Genomic DNA, 19,125 nt, shown 5'->3' on the forward strand with positions numbered 1-19,125 from the left:
TTGCTAAGTGACTATGTTGGATTACTCCCATTCAAATGCTGCTGAACACAGATGGAAGAATATGAAACTATATTGATAATATCTAGAACATAATTATATAAAATAATTTAAACTGGGCTCACATTTTACATAAAGCTATTTAATTCATTCTTCCAAGTACCACAGCACCTATTCTAAATCTCTCCTCAAATATTCCATAATATGTATAATTCAGCTCTGGATTTGTAATTCACTCACTCACACACAACACACACACACACACACACACACACACACACACACACACACAAAAGGCCATTTGTTCTCTTTTCTCCTATCATAATTTCATATCACTAAGATGCTTTCCTCTACCCCATCTCACAAGTGAAGGGGTGGCCCTTTTTGTTCTTTTTAAAAAAAGTATTTCTTTTGTAAGTACAAAATAAAAAAATGTAAATTAAAATATTACTGACAGTTATCCCCAAGCCCCTACTCTTTCTATAGAGCAAACAAATATAACTATTTTTAAAAGAAAAAAATAAACAAAATTTATCAATATGTTTTAAAAGTCTGAAAATATATGCAATATTTCATATTTTTGCCTTTGCATAGTAGGATAGACTGTCTTCTTATATTTCTTTTTTGGAAATATGATTGTTCTTTTTGTTTCAACAGTTTTGTGGTAGTTATTCCTTCCATTTGTGTTGATATATTTGTATACATTGTGTACATTATTTTCTTGGCTTCCTTTATTTTAATCTCTATGAGTTTATTGATGATCTTTGTTCATTATATTAATAATTTATTTCAAATAAGTAACCTCTGACTATATTCATATATCACAATTTGTTTAACTCTTTTTTTAATCAAAAGGCATGTACTTTTTTTCAAGTGCTTTGTTACTGCAAAAAGTGCTGTTACAAGTTTTTGGGTGTGTATGGGCACTTTCTTCTTATCAGTTACCTACTTAAAGTATGTATCTAAGAGTAGAATCTTGGGGATAAAAATTATGTTTGTTTTTTTATTTGCATGATTTCAATTACCTTCCAAAATTGTTGTATGAATTTACTGATCTTCTAACAATGCACTAGTATGCCTATATTACCACAACTTCTCCAACATTAGTTATATCTATCTTCTGTTTTCTTTACCAATTTGCAGGGTGTGATGTCCTGAAACTTTAGCATTTTAGAGCTATATTGATTTGCATTTCTCTAATTAATAGTGATTCGATAATTTTTAACATGATTATTTTTTACAATCATTTTGAGAACTATCTATAACCCTTCTCTATTAAGAGTTATTATAATACTTCTTTATATTATAATAGTTCTCTATTAAGGAATAGCTTTTGGTCACAAACATGCATATGTATGCTAGTTTTTTCCATGTATATACAGATATACATATGTGCATATATAAATCTACATCTCACTTTACATATTGATAAATAACTATGTATTTACAGAAGTATCTACATGTATCTTACATACATAACATATGGACTTACCTATACATATTTAAAGATAAGTATCTATGTGTAGATAAATAAGATATATCTTACATACTAAACTCTTATTAGAGAAATTCAATGTAATAGTCTCTTCCCAAATATGGGCCCTTTCTTTCTTAACTCAGAGGTATGAATACTGATTTGCATAAGTTTTTCAATTTCATATAATCAAAGTTATCTATTGTTTTGTTATTCTCTCTCTTTCTGTGTAGACCTACCTATACATAGCTAAGAAAGGCATATGATCTGCTTCCCTTCAGATGTTTTTATGATATGATATTTAATATTAAGGTCACAGATCTATTTTGAATTTATAATGGGATATATTGTAAGATGTTAATCTAAAAATACTTTCTGCCAGACTGTTTTCCAATTTTTTGAGGAGTTTTTGTCAAAGTGGGAGTTTTTTCCTAGGAATTTATCTTTTCTGATCATTACACTGATTTTGACTATTATATGATTTTCCCTTTTTATGTCTGCCCCATGATCTGCCTATTTATTGTTTAACCAATATCAAATAGTTCTGGTGACTTTTGCTTTATAATATAGTGTGAGGGTTAGAAATACTATTCCCACTAGTGTGCTGAAAGGAATAATGAACTGGAGAATTTCTAGGTGAATTGGAATGACCTCCCAGAATTGATGCAGAGTGAAAGAAGCAGAACAAGGAGAACATTGTACACAGAGATTGATAATTTATGGCACAATTGAATGTAATGGACTTTTCTACTAGCAGTAGTACAATAATCCAGGACAATCCAGAGGAACTGATGAAAAAAAAAACACTTATCTACATCCAGAGAAAGAACAATGTGAACAGAAATGCAGAAGAAAAACATATGATCAATCAACATGGTTCGATGGGGATATGATTAGGGTTTTGATGCACTCTATTGTAAATATGAATAACATGTAACAATGATACATGTATAACTCAGTAGAATTGCTTATCAGCTCCAGCAGGGGGAAAGGAAGAGGGGTGGGAAAAATCATAAATCATGTAACCATGGGAAAATATTTTAAATTTAAAAAAGAAATATTATCCCCCTTCATCCCTACCTTTTAACATTATTTCTTTTGATATTCTACATCTTTTGCTTTCCCAACATAAATTCCATTTTCATTATATCATGTTCTGTAGCATATCTCTCTAATAGTTTGATGTGTATGGCATTGGAACCATAAATTAAACTTGGTAATGCCATTAAAAAAATATAAGCCTGGCCCAGCCATAAGCACTGAATATTTTTGGAACTATATAAAATGTTCTTTATTTTTAAGGGAAAATTCTTAATTGAATCTACAAAAGTATTTTATGTGCTATTGAAGATAGATTTTTCCAAATATTTTGTGTACCTTAGAAGTATTTTGAATGGAATTTCCCTTTCTATTGTTATTTCTTGAATTCATTGTTATTCAGAAGTGATGTTGATTTTTGTGGGTTTATTTTTTAGCCTATTACTTAGCTGAAGCTACTATTTCAATTAATATGTTTACTGATTTGCTTAGGATTTTTCTAAGAAACCATCATTTTGTTAGAAAATAGGGATCATTTTATCTCCCCTTTACTTATCTTTATGCCTTTAATTTCCATATATTGACTTTTTGCAGTTTATAGCAATTATACAACTATATTAAATAGTAGCAAAAATAGTAAGCATCTTGTTTCTGTATTTATTTGGAAAATTTCTACCATATCCTCTCTTGGTGTCCCCATTACTTGAGGTGTAAGCAAACAAGATGATCAATGGAAACCTTAGCCACAGTAGGGCATCTAGAGAACAATGAATTAAGCAACATGCAACTGGGAGGCTCAGACCTCAAAATACGAAACTAGAAAAGAAGTTAGTGCTGGGAAATGCTTCCTAGATCTCCAAACTCAAATGACCAGTACCTTCATCTCCATGGATCTACCTGAGAGCAGGGAGTAGAAAAATCCCTCATAGCTGTGATGATAGTCACAGGTGTTGGGGATCAGGGAAGTCATTTCTCTATCCCTTGGTGGCTTACCCCTCAGATCAGGAAACAGGAAATCCTGAAGGATATGGGTCTAAGATCTCGACATTGAGCAAAAAGGTTCTTTCTTGGTCCTAAGGATGTTGATTTTCCAGGAGGAATGGGAGGTGATAAGGAAATCAACAGGGATGATCAAGGAGTTAACAAGGATTCCTAGGTTTCCCCTTTAGGGTGAAACAAGAGTGAAATGTATTCCTGCTCTAAGAGTCGTGCAAAGAAGGAAGAAAGGAAAAAGGAGGGCAGGGTTATCTCATAGAAGGAAAAGCAGAACCCTAATACTCCCAAATTCTGGTTCAGATTTAGGCAAATAAAATTAAGGTTGAACTTTCTCCCTAGTTTCATTTGTATCCCATCACACTCCTATAAAAAACAAACAATTTAAAAACATGATACATAGGACTCTTGATTTTGTAGTTTATTTTATTTTAGTTTTAGCTGTAGCTTTTTTAAATAACAAATTTACATATAAGTTTTCTAAATTCATATTATTTATGTCTCCCTTCCTTCTTTCCTCCACCCTCATGGAGTTGACAAGCAATTCAATCTGGGTTGTACATGTAATTTTCACTCAAAACACCTATTTCCATATTATTCATTTTTATAAGTGAATGCTCTTAGAAAATCAAAACCCCAAATCATATACTCAAATAAAGAACTGATTATTATATATTTTCATCTGCATTTAAACTTCAACTATACTTTCTCTAGAGGTGGATAGTATTCTTTTTCATAAATCCCTCAGAATTCTCCTGGATCATCATATTGCTGTTAGTAGCAAAGTCTATCACATTCCACAGTATTGCAATTACTGTCTATATGTTCTCCTAGTTCTGCCTATTTCACTCTGCACCAGTTCACATAGGTCTTTCCAATTCTTTCTGAAATCATCCTGTTCATCATTTCTTATAGCTCAATAGTATTCCCTCAATATCATATATCACACTTTCTTTAGCCATTCTTTAATAGAAAGTTATCTCTTTAGTTTCCAATTCTTTGCTACCACAAAAAGAGAAGCTATAAATATTTTTGTTCAAATGGGTCCTTTCCCAATTTTTATCTCTTTGGGATACAGACCTAATAGTGGTATCACTGAATTGAAAGATATGCATTATTTTATAACCCTTTAAGCATAGTTCAAAATTGAGTTTCAGAATGGTCAAATCAATTCACAACTCCACCAGCATTGCATTAGTGCCCCAATTTTGCCACATTCCCTCCAAAATTTATTATTTTTCTTTACTGTCAGATTGGCCAATCTGTTAGGTATAAGGCAGGACCTCAGAGTTCTTTTAATTTGTATTTCTCTTATCAGAAATGATTTAGAACATTTTTCAGATGATTATTGACACCTTTGATTTCTTTATCTGAAAACTGCCTAGTAATATCCTTTGGCCATTTATCAATTGAGGAATGACTTGGATTCTTGTAAATTTAACTTAGTTCTTTTTATATGTAAGAAATAAGACCTTTATCAGAGAAATTGTTGTAAATTTTTTCACAGTTTATTCCTTTCCTTTTAATCTTGGTTGCATTGATTTTTGTTTTTTCAAAACCTTTTTAATTTAATATAATCAAAATTATTCATTTTGCACCTTTTAATGTTCTCTATCTCTTAGTTGGTCATAGATGCTTCCCTTATCCATAGGTAAACTATTCTATATTCCCTTAATTTTACTCAAAATATTCTTTAAGTTTAAATCATTTACTCATTTTTACTTTATCTTGGTATAAGGTGTGAGATATTGACCTAAACCTAAGTTTTGCCATGTTTTCCAATTTTCCCAGCCATTTTTGTCAAATAGTGAGTTCTTATTCTAAATGCTGGGATCTTGGGGTTATTAAACATTAGATTGCTGAGGTCATTTACCACTAATCTATTCCATTGATGCACCCTTCTATTGCTTAGCCAGTACCAGATTGCTTCAAAGATTACTGCTTTCTAGTATAGTGTAAGATCTGATACTGCTAGGTCACTATCCTTCCCATTCCTCCCACCCCCACCTCATTTGTTCCCTTGGTATTCTTGACCTTTTGTTCTTCCAGATACATTTTGTTATTATTTTTTCTAGTTCTATAAAATATTTTTGGTAGATAGGCATGGCACTGAACAAGTAAATTACTTTAGATAGGATTTTCATTTTTATTATATTAGGTCAGCTTATCCATGAGCAATAATGTTTTTTCCCCAGTTTGTAAAATCTAATTTTATTTGTATGAAGTGTTTTGTAATTGTGTTCATATAATTCCTGTGTTTGCCTTGGTAAATACATCCCAAAATGTCTTTTGTTGTCTAGAGTAATTTTAAATGGACTTTTTTCCTTTTAATTCTTGCTAATAAGTTTTTTTGAAAATTCAATTTTGTATTTTAAACCTATTTGTGATATAAAAATCCATCTACTTCTATTTTTGTAAAGTTTTATGCTTCTTTTTAAAGAATCCTGTGATTTGTGATATTTTTATTTTTAATATGATTAATAATGTTGATTGTTTCCCTAATATTGACATCTTTGCTGACCTAATACAAATCTACTTGATCATTAGATTTCTTGAATAAAATGCTACAGTCTGTTTGGCAGAATTTTTTTAATTTTGTATTATAATCTTGTTAATCTGGAAAAATACAGAACCACTAAAGGCTTCAGCAAAACCAAATCTTTCATCAGGAATGAGATAGGTCCATAATAATCTGCCACTACACAGAGCCAAGCACCAAATACTATAGGAGTTGAAACCCTGTGGCTCTGAGGACAATATCTTTGAGATATATCACCATGCTAGATGATTCTCCAAAGAATAATAGAACATAGGGATCTTATATACCATTTGGGGAATTAAGCACATCAAATATACTCCAACAGTTTGTAATCAGTTTGTAATCAGACTTAAGAAAGAGGGGGTAGCCAGAGACTGGGGTATCAGGGAGTGGTCTACTACAATGGAGAATAAAAGGATTGCTCCTGCACAAGTGTTGTTCTTCTTGGGAATGGATCAAAGGGCAGACAGTCCTTTAGTGCCCTTTGACCATAATTCCAAATTGCCCTCCAGAACGGTTGGATCAATTCACAACTCCACCAGCAATGAATTAATGTCCCAATTTTGCCACATCTCCTCCAGCATTCATTACTTTCCTTTGCTGTCATATTAGCCAATCTGCTGGGTGTGAAATGATATCTCAGAGTTGTTTTGATTTACATCTCTCTGATTATAAGAAAAAAAAAACTTTTTCATGTGTTTAATAATAGCTTTGATTTCTTTAATTTAATTTTGATTTCTTTAACTGAAAACTGCCCATTCATGTCCCTAGCCCATTTATCAATTGGAGAATGACTTGATTTTTTGTACAATTGATTTAGCTCTTTGTAAATTTGAGTAATTAAACCTTTATCAGAGGTTTTTGTTATGAAGATTGTTTCCCAATTTGTTGCTTCTCTTCAGATTTTAGTTACATTGGTTTTGTTTGTACAAAAAATTTTTAATTTGATGTAGTCAAAATTATTTATTTTACATTTTGTGACTCTTTCTAAGTCTTGCTTGGTTTTAAAATCTTTCCCTTCCCAAAGGTCTGACATGTATACTATTCTGTGTTCACCTAATTTACTTATAGTTTCCTTCTTTATATTCAAGTCATTCACCCATTCTGAGTTTATCTTGGTGTAGGGTGTGAGGTGTTGATTCAATCCTAATCACTCCCACACTGTCTTCCAATTTTCCCAGCAGTTTTTATCAAATAATGGATTTTTGTCACAAAAGCTGGGGTCTTTGGGTTTGTCATAGACTGTCTTGCTGAGGTCACTTACCCCAAGTCTAATTCCACTGATCCTTCTTTCTGTCTCAGCCAGTACCTGTAGTTTGTTTTAAAATGTTGGCATATTTTTTCCCAGAAAGCTATTTATTAAACATTTACCAGCACACCATTGACTAACCCTGTAATTAGATAAGATCAAGAACACTAAATAAATAGCCCGACTACTTGAGTTCTAGTCTTGGAGGTAATTCATTTTGTTTGTGAAACTAGATATGTCATTTTTCTTTTTGGATTCTCACTTTAAACTTATGTATAAAATAAAAGTTTGAGACTAAGTGATCCCTAATGTTCCTTCCAATTCTAAATCTTTTACTCCAATAGTATTGACTGACTATTCGTTCCATAAGTAGTAATACAGTTCAACCACTATCTGATGTCATATAAATGATTTTGTTTTCATCAGAATATTACTGTATATTAACAATACAATCTATAGTGAATTTTATTATTTTGTAAGTAATTATTTATGCTCATGTTGAAACAGAAGTTTGCTCAGCTTTTAAGAAAATTCAAAGTTTGTACAATGTTACCTGATTTCATATTATTATCTATCAAAGGAGAATGCATTTCTCAGAATCATGATGTCTGTTCAGTATAAATTTATAGACTTGGAAGAATTTATAGAATTAGGAACTAAATTTAATAAACATTAACCACCTACTATGTGTTAATCACTACAGATATAAGATAAGACACAGATCCTGTTTTCAAAATAATTTTAATATACAGGGGAATGCTGGGAATCACATATTCATGAATAACTGTTACATAAGAGAAAAGTGGGGAAAGTATTATGGACTTCAGGCAACTTTGATATTCAAGACAAACTATAGGGAGAAATTTGAAGAATAGGGATCACATAGCTAAGAGTGTCAAGAAAAGTTTCATAGAGGATGTGACCCTTGAAATGGACTTTGAAGAAAGGGTAGGAAATTGGAACAAGAGAAGGAATATATCTGTGGAGACATAAAAATAGTATGGAGAACAAGATGATGAGATTTCCACAATGGAGAGTTTGTGGAAAAAAATACTATACATAGACTGTGGGAGTCAAAGATCTCCATTATCTGGCTTCATCTTCCTCTGACTACTCTCCTTAGAGCCAGATTATGCAGATCTTTTAATGGTTATTTTCATTTTCGAATCATTTTCAAATATGACCAAAGTGTTGATTTGTTTTACCTAACTGTATTTCTCTTTTAAAAGAGATATGGAAGTATGAAGAGGAAAGGACAATGAGAGTAAGTTGAGGAAAAGTCATTAGAATTTTTTAAATGGAATTAATAAAATGTTTTAAAAATAGCATTTTCTAGACGAAATCAGACCCACAGTCCAAAGCTGACACACTTGTTTTTTTACAGTTCAAGCAAAGAATGATTTCCACATTTTTAATGGTTAAAAAATCAAAATAATAATATATTAAATTTAGATTTCCATGTCAATAAATAAAAATTTCATTGGAAGACAGTTGTTTGTTCATTTACAACATAACAGTGACAAAGTTAACTAGTTGATGTGGCATTTTCATCACTTCAGATAACTTGACAGCATTTTGTAATACCAAGCACATCACCATAATGCAAAATTTTATTTTATTATCAACATATATTTGAACACGAAAAAAAGAGAAAAAAATTTATTATGACTTTTTTGAGTTCATGGCCAAGATTGAAATTTTTTCTCAATAAGAAAAATCATTTTCTTACATTTGAATATTTTAAAAATCAGATTTTGCTGCATACTTGATAATGTTTCTAAATTTATTTAACATAAAATTTTGAGATAAAATAATGATATTATGTGAAACTTAAATGGCAATAAAGTTATTTCAACAACTAATGGTGTTTGACACATAAACCATATCAAATTGCTTTATATACTTCCTGCACTGTCAGAACACAAAGTATATTGGCAGTAGAAATATTTTCCAAGTTCAAACTATGCTCCTAGGAACTTTTTGGACCTCTGTGCAAGTGCAAAAATAAAAAAGAAATGTTCATCTTTCCAAATCTATTGAACTGTGAAACCAGATCTTCCACTAATCTTAATTTACAGACTTCAGTGTAATAACAGACTAAAAGACAAATGTGCTTATGGTTTGATATCAGTATTTGGCAGTACCTATTTTTGAAAATATACTTTTAAAGATGAAATATAAAATCTGATCATTTAGATGAACATTTAGAAGTAATTTTGATGTTAGAGAACACAAAATTAGAGCCCCAAACTAATTGAAATATTTCCAAATATTTTTACTCATTTCTCAGTTCTCATTACTAGATCTATATTACAAAACATTATACTGAATTATTTTTAATTTCATCAATAAAAATTTGTGGAAATTTGTTCATTCTCTTGGCATAGCAAGTATATACATAGCATCCTTAAAAACATAAAATAGTTACCATTTTGGTTCTTTACAGAAAAAAAAAAGTTTCTAATACCTCATAATAATGACTTGAGTACCTAACCTATACAGTCCAAAATACCTCAATTCGATTCCTTGCTAACTGTTTGAACTTAAATAAGACATTCAATCTCTTTTAACTTCAGTTTCCTCATCTATTGAGATAATAATAGCTCCTACTATATACAAGTATTGTGAAATCTTATTTTTATTGTACTATGAATGTGAAAATGCCCATTTTATTTGGCATTAAGTTCTGATTAATTTTAATTTATTTAATTGAATAAACTAGATAAATTTAAAACAAACAAATACTATATGTATGGCACCAAAGGATGCACCAGAGGATGATTTAGATAGTGAAATATATCTTCTGCCTTCATGAACTTTACTGTCCAGCAGATTTCTATAAGATAGATTAGAAATAAATGGCAGGTGTCTTAGGTATATAAAATAACTTTCCTTTATCTACTGTTTTCCCACAGGACTCTATGGGAAGGATGTCCACAGAAGTGGAGGCCATGATCTTCATAACTTCATCTCATCTGGATTTGTCACATTAGGAAGAGGACACACGAAGGGTACAGTGGAAACCATTTTTTACTAAATACAAAGATTGTCTAGGAAAAGTCACTCTGAAACATGAATGATTAGAGTGAATCTATTAATGATTATTCCTGGTAATTTGGAATGGTTCTGGTAGAGCTTCCCAGGTGGCAGAGGGTATGGCATAGGAAATATAACCCCTGTGTTGGGATGAAATGAGTAATACAGAAGCACACTATTTATTTTGGTTAGGGAAGTGCTGGGGAATAGGTGAACAAGGAATCTGTGATATTTGTGAAATGCGTCTTTTTTTTCTTTTTTCCATTCTAAACTAACATTTTCTATACGATTTCTATCCTATATATGCATTATGATTATGCAATATGAATTTTATTCTTTGGATAGCCCAACATTCAGTGTGTATAGATAAGTATATCCTGTACAATATAAACACAAATCTAGAAGTCAATTTGTCCCTAAAACTACAAGATGGAAGCTAAAACAGCTTCTCTACTGAGCCTGTTTGTGATGTAACTAATGTTGACTTGCTAAGCATCTGTGTAGGGAGATGTGGAATCCTGCTTGTTTACCTTTTTTTCTTTTAAAAGAGACATAATGGCATTGTGAGAATTCTATCACCACAGGAGTAATCTGGTTTAAGTCCATCTGATTACTTTTCTACCAATCTGTATACTTATGTAGAAGCAATGTGGCATATATGTAGAAATATTTCCTGTCTTCCTCTGACTAAAATTGAAAATCTGTTGTTCCATGACTAAAAAAAGGACAATTTGCAATATTTCTTTCATTCCATGCACTTTTTTAAAGAATTCCCTATGCAATGTTAATTCTATAGAGAAGAAAAAAATATGTACCTGTGTATGTTTTCTCTGTTGTGTCTCTGTGTAACTAAATAAAGTTTATCAAGGATAAAGGTGACATTTGTGGGTACTGAGAGTTACAGGACTAAACCAAAGATCTGAGTCTTACTTTTACATGCAAAAGTCTGGTTCCACACATCCTACTTTAGCTAGTGAATCCAGTCAATAGATTGGGTTGTCAAAAAGAATGTAGATGGGAATATTGGAGGGGAAAGGTAGGGAAAGGAAGGTAGCCTGTTCTCTCCTAGCCCTGGTAGGGAAATTGACCAGGCTTTTCTTTCCTAGTATAATTATGCTAGGGAATTAAATGAAATTACATTAAATCAAGTCATACTCTGTGGGATAATTAGATAGGTTTAATTGGGTTAGGAAAATAAAGATTTGGGAAATCTAAAGAAAATTTAATCTCTAGCAGCTATGCAGGGACTTTTCCCAGGAAAAGGTGCTTCTCCAGAAAAGGTGCCAAAATCTGCAATTCTCTTTTCTTTTATATCTTCTCAGACACCTGCCACAAAGGAAGTAGGAGGTCTGTGGAAAATGAGTTAGAGATTCCTGGAAGATGTAGTTTCCCAGGGTTCAAAGCCCTGGGAATGCACATCACTCCCCCTCCCCCAGCGATCCTTTGGGAGACCATTCTCCTCAATGGATCAAAACAAACACAAATAGGTTTACAATCTCAATCAAAATAAAGAGTATATATATATCAACACAAGGGGAAATAGCAACAATTTTTACAACAAAAGAAAACAAATATTTGGTGCTTTTTAATAAAAATAATCAAGGGACAGTCTTCTTCACAACAATATATAAGTAACAAATGAATTTTTTAACAAAATAAGCAAATTTCTAATCCCCCAAAGTTCAATTTTGTGCATTCGGGTTTTCTCTCAGGATCTTCTGGAGCAGCGTGTGGTCTCCAGGGGCATCTCCATCTGGATTCTGGGAGGCAGTAAATTTCTTTTCCTAAAATAACTTAAACTTTTTCATATTAATTAAAACACATCCCCCCCCTGAGGAGGATGTAAAGAAAAATTAAAATCACACAGGGAAATATGTCTGAGGCATAAGGCACATGAATTACTGCCAATTAAAATCATCAGAAAAATAGCACAAAAAAACCTCCAAATAACTATTGGATGAAATTTCTAAACATCCAATCCTAAGTTTTATATGAAAACATTCTAAATAAGAAAGAACAAATTTACAGTGAGTCTATGTCCAACATTATGCAGCTCACTTAGCAGCCAGGACCATAGTCAACCACCACAGCAAGAAAGTTGAGAAAAGGGACTATATTTTTATTCTTTGGCTTGATATATTTCTTCTTTCATCATTTCTTCTCAGGGAGAATACCCAATTGCTAGATACTTGATATAAATTTCACAAAGAGTGTGGTTCAAGGAGTCCTGCATCTTAACATATGTTAAATATCACAACTTCGAGTCTCACACTAGGTTCAAGTCCTTTTTTTATTGGCGTAGAAGTTTCAACAAGTCTCAGCAATCCTAGCAGGATTGATTTCTCTTTATGACCTGTGTGCTCTTTTGGCACCATTCAAGTTAAATATGCACTTCTGTGGTACCGTGTAGATATCTGTGCTAATTTGGCACTATGTAGATTAGGTCTGTGCTCCTTTTTGTTCCTATTTCTTCAAATCAGATATATGTACTAAGTCTCATAATATGTAAATACTAATGGTAGTTTCAGCAGTCTAAGGCTTTTTGGACAGGCAGTTACAGTTAGAACTAATAGACATAGTAAACCTATACTAGTATAATAATCTAAAATCTTTCAATTTAGATAGATGACATGTGCTTAGGAAAAATTAAATTGCACATGCAATTATAAAAAATGCACTAAAATTTGAAGAAAAAATATATATCCTATGATCAGTGATAATCAAAAATATCTTACAATCAGTGTCACTTAAAGAAGGGTAGAATATAAAGGTTCTTACCCAAGAAATTAGATGCATTTCCTCTTAACTTAGCCATGGTCCACAGTGTGAGTGCAAATGAAGTATAAAACCAATAATACATTGAAGAAAATACAAAAATGTCTACAAAAAAGGCACAAAATACAATCCAAGACAATAAAGGTTATTAATGCATGTGACTAATACAGTTTTTCTGTGAGTTAGAAAGAAAATAACAAATACAAGTTTTCCAAATTATCAATACAAGTTGTTATGGACTTCCATAAAGGCACACATAAAGATAAGGGGGTCAAATACAGGATGGCATAAATAATGATACAGTCAATTATTCAATATCAACAGAAGGTACTCTTTTTAAATGGCTACAATTAATCCATGAGTCCTTCTCCCCAATTAGAATAACTGTTGGTGTAGCCAGTAGGACCTGGAATGGTCCATTATAAGCAGGTTCAGTCAACCCAGTACATTTGAAATTCTTTATATACCCACTATCACCTGGGTTTAAATCATGGAGCAAGAAGTCTATGGAGCCTGTCTGAGCAGCAGCTCCAGTCATGGAGTTCTCGCAATTTTGTTTGTAATTGTTTGATATATGTAGCAATGGTTATGTCCTCTCCTAACAATGATGTATAGGTGGAGGTAAATGGTTGAACCTGAATAGGTAGATGTCTGAATAACATCTCAAATGGTGAGATCTGTAAATCAACTCTGGGCCAGATTCTGAGATAAAACAGAGCCAGAGGGAGTATTCCAGGTTATTTTAGATGAGTCTCCATGCAAAATTTGCCAATCATAGTTTTAAGTTCTTTATTCATTCTTTCATCTTGACTGGAGCTCAGGGGATGATACAGTATATGGAATGTAGGAGTTATCTTCCAAAACAAATGAATTTGTAAGAAGATCAAATCAGTAAAAATGGGTTCTTCTATCCAAATCAATGCGTGTTGGCAGGCCAAATGAGGAATAATCTCTTTTCGAAGAACTTTGCCAGCAAAAGCTGCTGTGGCCCAAGCAGTAGGAAAGACTTCAGGCCACCTGGTCAGCTGATTGACTATGACCAGACAAAATTTATACTTTCCAGCTTTGGGCATAGAGATAAAATCAATTTGTATATGCTCAAATGGTTTGTAAGCCCTTATCACTCTTCTGCCTTGAAATCAATACATAGTATTGATTCTAAGATGGAAAGTAAAGGTTTATAAAAAAGAATACACATATTTGGTCATATATTGGGAAAGAGAAATTGTAAATATATGCAAAAAATCAGAAAAGCAAATTACATTTTTACAAGTAATAATGTAATAAAATAATGATTCTTTATTATTTATTATAAAACAAAACAGATCTAAATGTAAACTTGCTAATGAAATAGAAATAAAAATAGGTGAAAGGACAAAACATAGAAACAATTATGTAAATGACAATGATATTAATGAAGCAACCTGCCAAAATTTCTGGGGTCCTCTTAAAGAGATTCCCAGAAGAAAAATTATATCCTTAAAAACATTAACAGAATTCTTTATTTGCCGTTAACTAATGTTTGTTTGTTTAGAAAATTCTAAGGTATCAACAAAAATACTAATGGAGGAAATATCTAGTTTCTGGAAAGTTATGATATACAAAAATCATCCCACAAAAATCAATAGTGTTTCCATATTATAACAAAATTAAATGAAATATAAAAGGAAAATCTAATTTGAAGTAATTACAAAATGTACAAAATATTTTGTGATCAGTCTCCCAATACTAAAACAATATCTTGATTACAAAAATGCCCCTTAAGGAAATAAATAACATCTTTAATAGTTGGAGGAATATTTAGTGTTCATGGATAAACTATGATAATATAGTAAAAATCACAATGTTACCTATGTTAATTTGCATATTTAATACTAAGTAAAATAACTACAAAATTCATTTTGATGAACAAAAGACATCGGATCTTAAAAGTTATAATTTAAAAAGAATGAAAGGAATGAAAGAGAAATAGCATTTTGAGACTTTATATTCCAATGCATCAAAACTATTTGGTATAGTTAAAAATTAAAAAGCAGCGAAGTAAAAAAGACTTGACAAGTAAGAAGCAGCTGTAATTAAACTCCATGATCCAATGTTGACAAACATGAAAACACAAATTACCAAGGAAAGAATCTTCTTTTTGATAAAAGCTGCTGGGCAAATTAGAAAGAGATCTGGCATAAATTTTGCTTAGACAAACATCATAAACCATTTGTTGCTGTTCACTTATTTCAGCGATGCCCAAATCTTTGTGACATTTGTGACTTTTGGGGTTTTCTTGTCAGAGACTGCACTGGTTTTCATTTCCTTCTCCAGTTCATGGATACAAATGAGAAAACTAAGGCAAACAGGGTAGGTGATTTGCCCAGCGGTGCAGAGCTAATAAAGTGTCTAAGGCCAGATTTGAAGTCATGAAAATGAGTTCTCCTAACTTCAGGCCTGGCACTTTATCATTGCACCATCTAACTGCCCACCATGAGTTATTTTTCACAATAAATTCAAAATGTGTGGGTGCCAGGATTAAAGATCATATCATTAAAAATGGAAAAGAAACAGGTACATTCCACAGATATCAGTAAGGAATAAATTCTTAACCAAATGTCAGATAAAGGCAATAACAAAAATAAAATAGACTACATGATTACATGAAATTTAAAAATTTGCACAAAGAAAATTAATGCATTATATTAAGAAGGTAAAGACTTAGAAAATATTTTTATTGGATAGCTCTGATGAAGATTTGATTTGCTAGACACAAAAAATTGAATACATAACATAAAAACAACATATGTGTGTATGTGTTTGTGGATATATGTACTATGTTTTATGTATATATTTTATTATTCATAATTTAGATAATGTCTTGATTATACAACCTTTAAATTTCATCTCAAACTAAGAAAAATTGGCAAAAAAAATGACAAGACTGCAATGATAAATGTTGAAGGATTATGGAAAAATAGGGACATTTGTGCATTGTTGATGAAACTATTAATTATTACAAATATTTTTTAACAAATTTGGCATTGTATAAATAGAGTGACTAAAATGTACATATTATTTGACTCAGAAAATCCACTGATAGGTATTTACCATCATCACCACTCTTCTTCCTCCCCCACAGTAGTTCATTGACAGAAAGGTTCCACAAAGACCAAAATATTTATATCTGTATGTTTTGTGGTAGCAGAAAACCGAATACAAAGTAGATGGCCATCAATTGGATAGTGGTGAAATAAATGTGATATGGGAACATAATGCAATATGTACTGTTAAGAAACTATAAGCATTATATATAAATAGAGTGGAAAGACATGAACCTATGAAAAGTGATATAATCAGACCCCCCAAAAATGATATATAAAACATTATAAATATAAAGATGATGATGCACCAAACAATTAAAACAATGTTTCAGAATTATAAAGAACAATTTTGACTCAAAAATAAGAGATATGGGAAGACTTTTCCCCTACTGCTTTGCAGAAATCCTAGGACACTGCATGTGAGATTAGGTTTTATTGTTCTGTTTTTTTCACTATGGGCTGATAATTTTCCTGATTCTTCAAAATCATTTTCTGTTTTTTTCTTTAAAAAAAAAAAACTTTGAAAAAATCTTCATTATAAGAGATGACCCTATGGGAGCAGGAAATAATGGGGAAATATGAGTAACATTTTAAAAAATCTCTATCAATAAAATCAAGTCAATCAAAATCTATAAAAAATATGAAGGGTCTAGGTTTCTGCCTTTAACTCATAGATCATTTTGTAAAAAATTTGCTCCAGCAAAGACTCAAAGGAGAGAAGAGAAACACTAGTCACTACCACGCGATGCTTCAAATACCTGCAAATGCTGCACCAGTAAGATGTAATATAATGTACTTTCTATTCTGATTGATCATTTAAGTTCAATAAGCCAAACTTTACCTCAGATATATACAATACCACTTTTTTCTTAATTAACAACACATGTGAGTAGGTTAAGCATATGAATATATGTACTCCTTCTTCTCTCTTGCTCTGCTAAAAGTAGACAATGAAGTTTTGTGTTTTGTTTTGTTTTGTTTTATTTGCATGCCTTAGAAGGTTGCAAATTAATATGCCTAGAAGAACTCAGTTAACTAATCAATATTTCCAAAGTAGAGAGGAAAGGATGACACTGTAAAGAAAGTGTAATGTAGTAGAAAGGATAGTGGATATGGAGTCAGAGGGCCTAGATTCAAATCCCAGATCTATCATTTATCAATCAACTAGTATTTGTTAAGCACCTACTATGAGCTAGGTACTATGCAGGCACTAAGGATAAAGTACAAAGAGTAAAACCATTTCTACCTCCCATTAGCTCATATTCTTAAATACCTTTGGGTAAGTCATTTACTTTCTCTGTTTTAAATCTGTGTTAAATTCCTTGTCTATAAAATGAAGGGGGTGGATGAGATAAATTTATAATGTCCCTAGCAATTCTAAATCCATGATCTTTTAAGGATGTATTTAATGTTAGTCCTCATGTTGAAAGGTCAATTAAAGAACGGAATGCCTTCAACACAAACTATCTGCCCAGCCCTGTAAATCTTGAAATCTCTCAGACTTGTGAATGTTAAAAATTTCCCCATCAGGGAATTCTTAATTGGAACAAATTCCCTACTGAGAAACATTCCCCATTTTGATGTGAGAACTCGCCAGGATCAGAAATGGGAGGACCTCTACTCCAACCGTACTTAAGACTGCTTTAGGGGAGAAAAATCCTTGCTATGGGAGGACCCCTACTCTACCTGTACTTAAGACTGCTTTAGGAGAGAAAACTCCTTGCTAAACAATGAAAGAACTTGGACCAATGCTTATAATAAAGCAAGGAGTTCTTTGAGCCAGGCCTGTTTTTAGAATTGATACAATTAGATGCTAGGTACCTAAAAGGGTTGGGCAAGTTTTCTCTTGATGAGATTAGTTGACTCAGCTGTGTTTTCTCTCGTTCAGATTTACTGAGGAGATTGGTCGACACAGCAGCATTTTTTCTGATTCAGACTTACTTGAGGAGATTGGTCAACTTAGCAGGAATTTAGATGGGCAGTCCTTTGGAAAGCGTCTACAGTGATTGGTAGATGTAGGGACTTAGGGGAGGTGACATGGGAGAAAAATCCCTATATAAGAAAAAGCAGAATCTCTTGAGGAGGGATATCCTTTTTGAGAAATCCTTTTGGAGGATCTCTGATGAGGATCACTTGGGAAGAATCTCTTGAGAGAGGCTCTGGAGAAGGGAAGCTCTTGGAGGACATTCTCTAAGGAGGTCTCGCTGGAGCTCTCTCTGGTGAAGTCAGCTGAGATGGAGCTGGCCTGGTGTCACTAGAATCCTTGTTTAGACAGACCTTGTGGTGAGTGTTAAAAAATGGACTGACTGATTCTCTCTTAAGACTCAGGTCTAGGCCATATTGGCTTGAGGCCCTTCATAATTATTCCTTTCCTACTCTTTCTCTAATTCCTCATTATATTATTAATTAAAAATCTCTATAAAACCCAGTTGACTTGGATATTTGAATAATTGGGAATATTTCCCTGACAACCACCTTATATTTGATTTAAAATTAAGACACTGTAGTGAAACATATTTTCTGTGGTCAAATTTACTCACCCTCTCTTATATCTATCACAATTTATATCTTCCACTATTTTAATCACTATAGTTTAAGACCTCAACCATTTTAAATCTCACAGCCCCCATACCATTATGATCCCTGAAACAGTTAATCCAACTTCAAAGTTACACAGGTGGAAACCAAACTGAGTCTTCTGAAGTCTCTATATTCAGGTTTCTTAACTTTTTTTGTTTGGTTGGTTTTGGTTTTGTTTTTTTTTTTAGTTTGTTTTTTTTGTCAGCAATGCTGTGGAAATCTGGGGAAGATTATAGACCACTTCTCAGAATAATATTTTTAATGCAGAAAATAAAATACATAAGACTGCAAAGGAAACCAAATATACTGAAATAAAGATGTAATTCTTTTCCTATTCATGTTCATAAAAATGCTTAAA

General features: G+C 32.1%; 1 protein-coding gene across 3 annotated transcripts in view; it reads left to right on the forward strand.

Moving 5' to 3' along the window:
- Positions 1 to 19,125, forward strand: part of SHISA6 (shisa family member 6) — a 619,326-nt gene that overhangs the window by 332,443 nt on the left and 267,758 nt on the right. For all 3 annotated transcript variants that reach the window (XM_056817452.1, XM_007483000.3, XM_056817451.1), the window contains exon 4: positions 10,206 to 10,301. In XM_056817452.1, coding sequence (XP_056673430.1) covers positions 10,206 to 10,301 — 96 coding nt within the window. The remainder of the gene's footprint in view (positions 1 to 10,205; positions 10,302 to 19,125) is intronic.

The sequence above is a fragment of the Monodelphis domestica genome, chromosome 2 (assembly GCF_027887165.1).
Source record: "Monodelphis domestica isolate mMonDom1 chromosome 2, mMonDom1.pri, whole genome shotgun sequence".
Classification (NCBI taxonomy): Eukaryota; Metazoa; Chordata; class Mammalia; order Didelphimorphia; family Didelphidae; genus Monodelphis; species Monodelphis domestica.